The following is a 12,982-nucleotide window of genomic DNA, read 5'->3' as shown; positions in this document are numbered from 1 at the left end:
TAGCGTTACACGCTGCTGCCCTTTCTGGCCATGTCAGCACAGTGAAATTGCTGTTGGAACATAATGCACAGGTAGATGCTTTGGATGTTATGAAACATACCCCGCTTTTCCGAGCCTGTGAGATGGGACACAAAGAAGTGATACAAACACTCATTAAAGGTCAGCTGTTACAAATTTACAAACCTGTTCAGAGTTCTGGTGCTGCTTTCTGCGGGAGTGGGAAATAAAACAGCATAGCTGAGCAAGAGGTGGGGTAGAAAATTACTTCCCTAAAGCAGGTTTTGTCTGTAAGTACACTTTGTGGAACAGTGCTAGTAAATGTAGAGGATTATCAGAGTGTTGTGCAAAATGGCTAGAAGAGTTAAATATAACACTTTCAAAATTGGGATAGTTCTTTTGACAGCTCTTTTCTGCTCAAGCCTTTTCAGGTATGTTCTAGTCTCTCAAACCACCTCTTCCCCAGCAAGTCATTGTTTTTCTTTCTTTTTTTTCCTCCAGTAAATAAGACCAAGTTAAGCTTTCTTCTCTTTTGTGAGAAAGCATTTTTTAGGCTTCTTTGAAGACTTTTTGACTATTTAAATATTTATTATTTAATGAAGGTAGCTATCAAAACTCCTAAATCATTAATATTTTCCTCTGGTGGTTTTTTATAAGCAGTATTTTATTTGTAGACAGCAATAAGATTTAACAACATACACAGTTTTAGACAATTGTAAAAACTGCTGAAGCGGAAGAAGTATGGTGAAAGAACAGTGATATCTTAGATGCAAAATTCTGTCATTTTAGCTTCACAGAAAAGTTCTGAGTAGCTGGAAGCAGTCTCTCTCCTACTTGAGATATTATCCCATTTATGGACAGTTGAAGTATCAAGGCTAACAAGTTGCAAGTTTTCCATCAACCAACCTTTCTTACTGAAAAGCGTGCTTCCCTCTGTGATCTGCTGGGCATATTTTAACCTCCTGTTAAGCTCTTCCTCCCACCCCCTATGCCATTTAGCTTTTGTAGATGCAAGAAGCTTGGTTATTAGGATCTGAGTTATGTTTAATTAAATGTTTTATGATATAGACAGTGATTGTTGCTGGTTGGTTCAAGTTTTTATATTTGTGGAGTTTTAGTTTTGTATGGAGTTTTACATCTTACAAGAGCACATAGAGAAATTAATTATCTGCATAAGAGTCTTAGCATGCTTGAATTAAAAAAAAACAAAGCTTTTTTCAAAACTAATTCTTACACTGAATATTTTATCTTGTTTGCTTTAGAGATTTAAAAAGATACTGAAGTCTAATTTTCAAAAGTGATTTTGTTGTTAAGAAATAAGTTTCACTGAAAATTAATAGGCCTGAAACAAATAAAGGCTAGGTTTTTCAAGGGTATTTGACAAATCTGGAGATTGTAAAACATCTGAGAGGATACTCAGAAGCTTGTAAAAAAGTTAGATGCCTGAGCCTCACTGAAACTATTTAATTCCCAATTAATTTTGATTTAGGTTTTAGGATTTGAGTAACAAAGTTGAAGTTACTTTCAGAAATATTTCTCTGAATTGTCAGTTTGCCAAGTAAGTTCTAGTTGAACATGAACCTATTCTTTTTTTTTTTTTTTTCATTCAAAAGTATTTTCTTTTTATGTTCAAAAATGTATTTGTTGTTACAGGAGGAGCAAGAGTAGATTTGGTTGACCAAGATGGCCATTCGCCCCTTCACTGGGCAGCCCTGGGAGGAAATGCTGACGTGTGCCAAATCTTGATAGAAAATAAAATCAACCCTAATGTGCAGGATTATGCAGGTAGAACACCTCTGCAGTGTGCTGCTTATGGAGGTTACATTAACTGCATGGTAGTGTTACTGGAAAACAATGCAGATCCAAATATTCAGGATAAAGAGGTATGTTGTTCTTCACTGGGCTATTTAATTAACTTCAGAATAACCATAAATCAAAACATTTTCCTTTTCTTCAAGGTCATTCTCTTTTCTGGGACACAGAACCATCTTTGCTGCTGTTTATCACGAAAGGAAATGCATCCTGACATAATTTTCCCTATGGTTTCACTTCTAAAATCTTGAATGAAAAGTAATATTTTAATATGCAGCATGAATTGAAGATTCATTTTTTTTCCATATCACTTTTGACTTTTCCTTGTCAAAGTGTGATGTTATGAGGAGTCGTATTAATCATCTGATTTCTTAACTTCTATCATTCCTTATTAACAGCGGACATGGGAATGTGATTTTATAGCCTGTAATGTGTTTCTTAGCATAGAGATAGAGCAAGTAAGATATTGCAAGTGAGTTTGCACAAGAACTGCTTCAATTACTTATCCACATAAGTATCCACATATATATCACTCTTCCAGGTGAAAAAAAAAACCCAAACACTGATCAGTTTTTATGTTCTTTTGTGCCATTATTCAAGCAGTAAGTGAAATTAGGAGCCAGAATAATTGTGCAACATATAACAGATTTCTTTGGTGTGTGACATAATTTCTCAGAAGTTGGTAGAACTTCATCAGTCAAAAGAATTTCATCCAATTTGTTAAACTTTTCTGTAGCTATTCATTGTAGGGTATGGATAATTCCAGGTAATGGAAAAGTGTTTTTTATTATGGATTCTACAGAGCATGCTGGGGAGATTTTCCAGCCTGCTACCAGCTCTGTATGGCATCAGCTTGAGTGCAGTTGAGCACATCAGCTCCACCTATTTCACTGCGGCATGCTCTTCAGCCCTTGGGGTTCAGGGGGTGGCTTGCCAGCACTGACCTCGGAATGTCTTAATGTTTCTCTGTGGTACCCAGCCTTCTAGGTATTTCCTACATTTGGAGTTTAGAAAAGCAAGACGCAGACAGGAGGCATGGCCTGGAAGTGAAATATTTATGTTTTGTTGATTATTAACAGAGCTTGAGGTATTTGTATTGTGGTTCTGTGATCCCAGTCCCAAGAGTGGTCATATATGAGCTGTCTGGAGAGTTGGACTTCTGCTTCATGTGAGGGAAACTAGACTTCTGTAATCAAGCTCGTTTTGAAAGCACAGCTGGAGTCTTTCTTTGTTTGCCTGGGCTGATAAGCTTTCCTCAGACTCAACCTGATCTTGAATTCTGTAGTAATTCTCTCGGTCTTGTGACAGTGTTTTGGAGCAGCCTAGAATACAGCCTGAACTACAAAGGTTAATGAGAGCTGCTCCAGATCTGGGCGGCATAGCGGCAAAGCAAGCAACTCTAGAGCTAGTCTCCTAATGCTGTTTTCCAGCTGCTTTAGGTGAAAAAGCACTAGTGTTGTAATCTTGTTTAAAAAAAAAAAAATACTTCATTTTTAAGTGCTGTATTCTTTTATTTTAACAAGGAAGTTTATTTAGAAGAATTAGTTTGTCCTTCATGTCCAGAAAAGCATTGAATTACAGTATGATTTATGACTTCTATTGTGGCATGATACAGTTTGGGGATAATATTTATTTTTGTTCTGTTCTGTTGTTTACAGGGAAGAACTGCTTTGCACTGGCTCTGCAACAATGGCTACCTTGATGCTATAAAGTTGCTGCTTGGTTTTGATGCTTTCCCGAATCATATGGAAAACAGCGAGGAGAGGTATTGCTTGTTTGAATGCATTATTTTGTAATCTAGCAAAAGTGCTACCTTCTGATTTAGATGTTAAGTGTTCATGTATTGCCAGAGAATCATGATCTTGTATCTAAAAGGAGTTCTGTAATCTTGGGCTTCAGTATAAGCAGCTTTTCTGATGTGAAAAATCTCTTCTTTAAGACATTGCAACTTCAATCATTTATACTTTTGAACCTTGAACTACAGAGATTTCTACTCATTCTAGTCTTGTTTGAAATATTAAAGACCTTTTTCATTTATATGAAGTTGACAGTGGATATGTACGGACAAAGGATGAAAAGACATTTCTGCTGCTGTTGGAGTAGACTGGAATTTTCCCTTTTCTATTTGGTAGGAATACAGTGAGAAGAAAGGAAATGGTAGAAATGTAATGTTATGTTTTAAAATAGGGATTACAAATTACCTGGTGGTTAACTGTATTCTAAAGGCCTAGTTTTAAAAAAAATCCTCCTGTAATCATAAAGAGCCAGTACATTTGCATCTCTTTTCTTTGTCTTTCATTGACATACAAATAATAGTTTTTTAAAAGTGATTTGGGTTGTGGAGTTTGAATTAGTCACCTGACCATGAAGATAATTACTATTAGCAGAAATTTATAATGCCTTTTTTAGAGTAGATGACCTCCTCACAATTATAAATAAAATTGTGATCAGTATGCCATATAAATTTGAATATTTCAGCATTTTAAATAACTTAAGGACCTCGAAACCCCATATTTTAGTGCTAAATTTGAGACTTCCATACTTATTCCAGTTTTTAATTGCTTTCTTCCCTCATCATTTCTCTTTTGTTCTCTACTCTAAACCACTCATCTCTCTTCTTTTTCTGTTTGCATTTTTTATTGAGAAACACAAATGAAAGTATAAGTAGTTCCTAATTAAGTAGTGCCAATGCTCTCTTTAGTAATTTTTGATAGAAAATTAAATAAACAGTTATAATTAAATTACTCTTAATAAGTAAGATTAAAAGCCACTATTTTGCCAGAAAGGAGGCTGCTATTTTCCTTACTTTGTGGAAATGTACTAATGATGCTCAAATGTCAGGAAAAGACGTTGGCTGTGGTTTTACTATAGTCATTCAGTTAGTACCTATTTTTGTTTCCCTTCTGTCATTAATATATGTTCTTATGTATAAACCAAGATTACTCAAAATATAACCAGCAGTATTCCAAATGTCAGCCCTTAAGCACTAGTCCATGTGCAGATCCCCAATATTTCTAGACAAATCAGTCTTTAAATATAATTCTCCTAAAAATATATATATTGTATATAAAAATCACACAATTGCCTCTTAATAAACATCTACAAAACCTTGGTTTATTGTTAAGAGATTGGAAGTTTGGAAAGTGGAAAAATCAAGTCAATTGTTGTGAGAGAGTAAAAATAACCTCATGGATATGATTCATCCATAATTGGATGAAATTGTTTTTTAATCAGTAACAATTTCACCAAATAGTAAATTTTTTCCCAATAGACCTATAGAAAGAAGCTTCCCTTCTTCACTTTCTTAGAGGGCAATATGAGATACTGGTTCAAAATTCAAACATAATAGTTAAAACTGAATAGGTTTGTGAAAAGATAGAGCTGAGATTGCATCTAGGATTTTAAGCTACCCACTTGCTTGCAGATATGTGATCAAGTGTTAGTCTGGAGGGTGGTAAGTTTGTTGTTCTTTGCAAATTTATTTCATAATCTAACTTGATGTCCTGGGTGCATTCTGTGATGCCAGGCCAGCTGCTGCTTGACAATCTTCATGCAAAATTACGTATAACAGCTGATGGCTGATGTCTTCATTGCATGTTTTCCTGTGAAGCCAGCTTGATTTAAAAGCTATCTGCTTTAGAGATAAACAGTGGAAACGAAAATTTATAACAGGCTTTTGAACTGACACAACAGAGTAATGGCTGGTTGTGAGGAGTCTATGTGAGCAGCCTTGAATGGGTAGTGTCCAGTTGTAGAAACCCCTATTCAGATTTGATTTGAGTGATTTTTTTTTTACCTTCAAAGGTAGCTCTAATAGAGCTAGAGAATCCACATTTAAGAATATGGGTCTTCATGACTGGGATCCATAATATAATAAAGTGTCTTGGTACATACATGCTAGTAGTGTAAAGTTTACTTTAGTATCTTTTGTACCTGTTAATTAAAATATTCAAAACTAGGTATACTTTAAAAATGTGTTTTTCTGAAAAGAGGTCCCTTCTGAAGTTCCCATTCCTGGGTTATCAAAAATCTGTATCTCTTTAAATGCTGTCAGCAACACACCTTGACATACAAATTTTCATGTTATGTCATTGTCTTTATTCCTGCAGACACTTCAGTTCAGATACTGTTAATCCTTCCATCAAATCATTGCTCTGTGGCAAGTCCAATTGTGCTTTCTGTCCATTTTTCTTTGCTTACCAGCATTGCGTCCTAGCAAGTTACCATCAAGAAGAGCCCTAATTTTCACAACCGCATGCATTGACACATGCTATTTGATAGTCTTGTATTATGTGGTCTTGATTATGGTTTGTAACTGAGAATTCTTAGTCACTAAATGTCTTTGCCTAATGTTTCAGTGTTGGTGAGGGAGGCATGTAAATTTTGCTCCTGTGTTGACAATGGGAAAATTGGGAATTATTTTTAAAAGGGCTTAGTCATCTTTGACACCATTAAAAACCAAAGCCATTTAATATTTTTAGCACCTGTGTCCATTTGAAAACAGACTCAAGTCTTCCTAGTGCTTTAAAAAAAATATTATCCCTTGATGCAGGTGTAATCCTGCTGTTAGGTCAGTCATACTGTGCTCAGTCATTGTTATAGAAGTTAAACCAGATTTGACAGTAAATCTCTAGAACTTAAATCTGTATGGAAATAACACGAAAAATGTTTTAACTTGCTTTTTATTTAGATTATATTTCTATATGAGAACCTCAATAACACCTTTTTAAGATCACTTGCCTAAAGCAGTTAATTCTGTGGATAGGGCTTTGGAGGATTTTGATCTAACACTTCATATAGTCTCCCCCCCCCCCCTTATATTAGGAGACTAAAATAAGCCTTAAACATAGTCACAGTGTGTAGAATGAGTAAGATGGGAAAATAATATTAAAAAATTAGTGAAACAGCCTACTGAAAACAGTGTTTAATCTGTCTTTATACTAGAAGTTGCCTTATTATGAAAGGAGGATGAAATAAATGCACATTATGGTTAGAATTCTAGTTCAATTATAATTGTTGTGGGTTTGTTTTGTTTTGTTTGGTTTTTTTTTAGATATACTCCACTTGATTATGCTTTGCTTGGTGAACACCATGAAGTGATTCAGTTCATGTTAGAACATGGGGCTCTGTCTATAGCCGCCATACAGGACATTGCTGCTTTCAAAATTCAGGCTGTCTACAAAGGATACAAAGTTAGAAAGGCTTTTCAAGAGAGGAAGAATCTTTTAATGAAACATGAACAACTGAGAAAAGATGCTGCTGCCAAGTAAGTCTGAGACTTGAAATCTACTCCAGCGAATAGACATCTGTAGTAAGTTTGTATATATCAGTGTGTGATTTTATCTGTTACTCACCATCATTTATTGTTCCTCTTAATGAAATTCATGAAACTGTAGGAAGCATATAATGGATTTTTTTCCATACACCTATAGATGGAAAATATGTTCCAGACAATCCCAAATTAAATAAGAAGCTTTATAAAATATACAAGAACAAGGCAAAGTACCAAAAGCAGAGAAACTAGCATGTTAGCATCCGTGAATCTTTACCTGGTATTCTGCATGATGATAAAAAGGCTTGGAAAACATTTATCACTCTAAGGTAATGGAAATAATTATTGACCTATCAAGTCTTGTTTATCAGTTTTGAAAAGAAATTAAGAATTAAATGAAGAAAAAAACCAAGAAAAGCCTGCTTTAATAAGGCTGAATTTACTGTTTCACAGGGGAGGTGGTAACGCCTGGATTTTGTTTGCAATTTCTGTCTTGGCAGTATCATTCTCTGCACTTACATTTTCTGCTCTTGAATTAGAGAGTTACCACAAAATCATTATATTAGATTACAGATAACTAACATACGCAATTCAAATAGTTACTTGTAAGATGTTGTGGTTTAACTTCAGTCAGCAACCAAGCACCACACAGCTGCTCACTCTCTCCCTCTGGTGGGGTGGGAGAGAGAATCTGAAGAGTAAAAGTAAGAAAACTCGTGGGCTGAGATAAGAACAGTTTAATAATTAAAGTAAAATAATAGTAGTAGTAGTAGTAGTAATAATAATAATAATAATAACAATAATAATAATAAGGGGGTGGGACACACAAAACCCAGGAAAAACAAGTGATGCAACCACTCACCACCCACCGCCCAAGGCCCAGCCAGTCCCCAAGCAGCAATCACTGCCCCCCAGCCAACTCCCCCTGGTTTATATACTGAGCATGACGTCATATGGTATGGAATAGCCCTTTGGCCAGTTTAGGTCAGCTGTCCTGGCTGGGCCCCCTCCCAGCTTCTTGTGCACCTGGCAGAGCATGGGAAGCTGAAAAGTCCTTGACTAGCATAAGCAGTACTTAGCAACAACTAAACCATCAGTGTGTTATCAGCATTCTTCTCCTACTAAATCCAAAACACAGCAGTATGCCTGCTACTAGGAAGAAAATTAACTCTGTCCCAGCTGAAATGAGGACAGTATCCACCCCTTATTCTATACCATCTACATCATGCCCAGGTCCTACCCTTTCCAATACATTCCAATTAATTGCCACCACTTTTCCTGTCTTTTGATATATACACACAGATATCATTCCCTTAGTCTATGGGCCATCCCTCTAAATCATCCACTGGAGTTCATATAGTCCGTGACTTTGAGCTCCATCTGTCATAACAGTCTTTCAGGGCAGGAGAGATGGTGTGTGGTGTTGGATTGTTGCATGCAGGAGCCAGTTCTGGTTGCATCGCTGCTGCACTTTGCTCGGTTTCATCAAAGTTCATTCTTCATTAGTCCGGGTGATTCCTACTGTAATACCATTGATATGTCATATAACAACCATAAAAGTGATGCCATACAGTATTATATAGCAATTAACGTGATACAGTTCTGTTCACTGGCTATTCTAACCCAAAATCAAGTCCCCTTGAGGTACGCATCAGGCTTCCCCATCCTTTTGCATTACCCACCAAGTGCACCCAGGTCCTTGAGCAAAAGCAATCCCACAAATGGGTTTCCCTTTTCCCAAGGCAGGAATAACCCAGACTGTCTTCCCCAGCATATTTTTTATGTGCACTACAGGGACTTTATCCCCCTCTACAGTACACAAAAATTTTGACTGGGCAGGGCCAGCTTGACCAGATCCCCTAGTGTTGACCAAGCAGGTGGCCTTTGCTAAATGTGTATCCCAATGTTTGAATGTCCAAGCACCCATTGCTCTCAGGGTAGTCTTTAACAGCCCGTTGTATCGTTTGATTTTCCTGGAGGCTGGTGCATGATAGGGGATGTGATATACCCACTCAATGCCGTGCTCTTTGGCCCAGGTGTCTATGAGGTTGTTTCAGAAATGAGTCCTGTTGTCTGACTCAATTCTTTCTGGGGTGCCGTGTTGCCATAGCACTTGCTTTTCAAGGCCCAGGATAGTGTTCCAGGTCGTGGCATGAGGTACCGGGGTACCAACCACTTCCGAAGCAGCTCAAACCCCTTCATATGCTGCCAATATCTCTTTCTCAGTTGGAGTATAGCAGGCCTCGGATCCTCTGTATCCCCAACTCCAAAACCCTAGGGGTCAACCTCAAGTCTCCCCTGGTGCTTTCTGCCAGAGGCTCCAGGTAGGGCCATTCTCCCCAGCTGCGGTGTAGAGCATGTTTTTTTGCATCTTGCCCTGCCTGGACTGGCCCAAGGGCTACTGCATGAACTGTCTCCTGTTTAATTTGTTCAAAGGCTTTTGCTCAGCGCCCCATTTGAAATTGTTCTTCTCAGTCACTTGATAGAGAGGGCTTACGATCAGACTGTAATTTGGAAGATGCATTCTCCAGAAACCCACAATGCCTAAGAAAGCTTGTGTTTCCTTTTTGCTAGTTGGTGGGGACATGGCTGTTATTTTGTTGATCGCATCCATTGGAATCTGATGATGTCCATCTTGCCATTTTATTCCTAAAAAAATGGAACTCCTGTGCAGGTCCCTTGACCTTACCCTGTTTTATGGCAAAACTGGCCTTCAGAAGGATTTGGACTATTTTCTTCCCTTTCTCAAAGACTTCTTCTGCTGTATTGCCCCACGCAATGATGTCATCATTATATTGCAGGTGGTCCAGAGTCTCACCCTGTTCCAGTGCAGTCTGGATCAGTCCATGACAAATGGCAGGGCTGTGTTTCCACCCCTGGAGCAGTCGGGTCCAGGTGTACTGGATGCCCCTCCAAGTGAAAGCAAACTGTGGCCTGCACTCTGCTGCCAAAGGGATTGAGAAAAATGCATTAGCAATATCAGTTGTAGCATACCACTTGGCTGCCTTTGACTCCATTTCATATTGAAGTTCTAGCATGTCTGGCACGGCAGCACTGAGCAGCAGTGTGACTTCAGTCAGGCCATGATAGTCTACTGTTAGTCTCCACTTGGCATCAGGCTTCCATGCTGGCCATACAGGACTGTTAAAGGGTGAGCGAGTCTTGCTGATCACTCCTTGGCCAGTTGATGAATCAGCTTATGGATGGGAATCAGGGAGTCTCGGTTGGTGCGATATTGCCGCCGGTGCACTGTTGGAGTAACCACAGTGCCTGTCCCTTTGTCGTCAGATACAGAGACCTTCTTTTCCCCTTGAGGGTGCTGAATAGTTAAACCAGGCTTGGTAGGCATGGGGCAGGCCCCAGCACATTGCAGTAATTTGTGTCTGCCTAGAACTGCCCAGCTGACAGCATACTTCTTCCAAATATTCTATTAATTTTTCAGGATTCTGCACTTGTTCAGGGGTGAAGTTCCAAAACACTGGAGGTGCCCACCATCCTAGGCATTTGCCCATGCTATCCCACACAACCTGCAACTCATAACTATCCAGCTTTCGGGCAGATCTCTGGGTGATATTCTTAACTTGCTTATTAACCTCAGACAAAACCAAAACAATATTCCCAAGAAATACCAACAGAAGTATCTTAACTACCCAAGGATGTTCAAGATACAGAATAGGTATTGCAGTGAAGGAGGAAACATCATAGAAGAAGGTAGTGAAGGTGCCATTCTGTATTTCCTCCACAAAAAACCTCTCAGAGGAAGAGGTATAATTGTTAATTGTCTCCATGAGGTGGTACTTGAAGTACAGCAATGACTTCTGTATGAAACCCAATTACCAGATTAAGCTCCAGGCCAGTGTTTTAATAACAAATCTCCCAGGCAAAACATCACTAATCACTGCAGAGCACAGCAAACTTCAAAACCCAACACCAATCTTTAACATGTACAGCAAAAAAAAAGAGCATGGTGCAGATCAGATAAACTAATATCAAGAACAGATGAATCGATATCATGACCCGCAACTGTTAACAGATATAAATTCCTTAATATGCTCCGGTTAATCTGTTATTATCTCAAACCCTTTGAGCCCCACATTGGGCACCAAAAAGGACTGTTGTGGTTTAACCCCAGTTGGCAACTGAGCACTACACAGCTGCTCGCTCTCTCCCCTCCAGTGGGATGGGGGAGAGAATCAGAAGAGTAAAAGTAAGAAAACTCGTGGGTTGAGATAAGAACAGTTTAATAATTGAAATAAAATAATAATAATGATACTTGAAATAAAATAATAATAATAATTGTAATGAAAAGGAGAACAATGAGAGAGAGAGAGGAACAAAACCCAGGAAAAACAAGTGATGTATAACCACTCACCACCCACCTGTCACGCATGCAGGTCTGTGAATCCTCCTGATTATGTCAATTCACTATGAATGAGTGACTTTACACAGTTTGATTTAGTAAAAGTTAGAATTTACTTGTAGCGAATTGCAGAATTTGATTATAATGTTTTCAATAGCACTCAATCATCAATGATTAATTAAGTGATTAGACAAAATTGATCAAAACAGTGACTTAGTTACAGATTCGAAGACAGCAAGGTTCACTCTTACTACATAGAAGCACATAAAAGAGAATTAAATCACAATGAGTTAAAATGATTCATAAAAGGATTGCGTATATATGGAATAAAGGCAAGGAGGTGGGGGGACCCTCCCATTGAGTCACGAGGTTCAGAATGGATGCCCTTGCTTTCTAAACTCCTTCTCAGAGAGGAGCCTAGGTGCGGCTGGGTCTAGTCTTAATCTCAGACTTGGTCAGCGGTTTATATGGATAAGGATAGTGTATATATGTATGCATATATGTATATCTAGTACACAGGAAAAATATATAAAGGAAATTGGATTATATGAGAGAGAGAGAGAGCAATTGTATGTAGAGGATACGGAAACCCTCCCGTTGAGTCACGAGGTTCAGAATGGACGCCCTTGCTTTCTAAACTCCTTCTCAGAGAGGAGCCGAGGTGCGGCTGGGTCTAGTCTTAGTCTCAGACTTGGTCAACGGTTTATATGGATAAGGATAATGTATATATATACATATATGTTTTATATATTTAGGAGAGTAATGCTATAAGAATAATACAGCAATATAAAACTCCTTTTAAAATTAAATCATACATCTATAAAACCACTTAAATTGATTCATGCATGCACACTTACAACTATAAATGCATATATGAAAATAGTATACCTGTTAAAAATTCCCCTCTAGTTTAGTGAAACACTCACATCTAATGCCTTGGCATTTCTCAACGGGCGAGAGTAGAGCCTCAAGGAGTAAAGAATATCAGCAGTCCAGGCTCCGTTGTTGGTCTCTGGGAATGGACTTCTGGTAGCAGCAGACTTTCGGAATCTGCTAGTTTTTGCTGACTCTGAGAGACTTTTCGATCGGAGGGAGATGCTGGTGTGGCCCGCGGCGGTCCAGGAGAGCTCCAAGGGCCTCACTTAGGACTGCCGTTTATAGGATTGTGAGATGATTGACTTTCATCACCAGTAAATTTCCATCTGAGCCACAATTCGGGTCGGCTTGTTGTTGGAATTCCAGCAGTGATGATACCACCCTGTTTCAGGGCTGTCTGGGGTAGCTGTTTGTTCTCGTTCCCCTCGTTAGCCATAATATGAATGTTGATAAGAACAGAGCCGCTCTCTGCTCCAGCCATGTAGGAGTTTCTGGTACAATTAAGGGGCACTTAAGTGACCAACTCGCTACACAAAAGCTGTGGCCTGGAATTCCTGAGATTGTAAAGCAGCCAAAATAAAGGGGAAAAACAGAACAGAAAAATGGGGGCGGGGGGGAGATGTACCACCACACCACCGCCCAAGGCCCAGCCAGTCCCCAAGCAG

The 12,982-nt window shown here is 38.6% G+C and overlaps 1 protein-coding gene across 1 annotated transcript in view; it reads left to right on the top strand.

Annotated features, from left to right (window-relative positions):
- The window catches only part of INVS (inversin), a 103,771-nt gene that overhangs the window by 65,130 nt on the left and 25,659 nt on the right, over window positions 1–12,982 (top strand). Inside the window, exons 8-11 of the mRNA XM_075728337.1 lie at window positions 4–159; window positions 1,651–1,880; window positions 3,468–3,574; window positions 6,863–7,075. Of these exons, the coding sequence (XP_075584452.1) occupies window positions 4–159; window positions 1,651–1,880; window positions 3,468–3,574; window positions 6,863–7,075 (706 nt within the window). The remainder of the gene's footprint in view (window positions 1–3; window positions 160–1,650; window positions 1,881–3,467; window positions 3,575–6,862; window positions 7,076–12,982) is intronic.

This window comes from Pelecanus crispus, chromosome 2, assembly GCF_030463565.1.
Source record: "Pelecanus crispus isolate bPelCri1 chromosome 2, bPelCri1.pri, whole genome shotgun sequence".
Classification (NCBI taxonomy): domain Eukaryota; kingdom Metazoa; phylum Chordata; class Aves; order Pelecaniformes; family Pelecanidae; genus Pelecanus; species Pelecanus crispus.
This window is presented reverse-complemented; position numbering and strand designations above follow the sequence as displayed.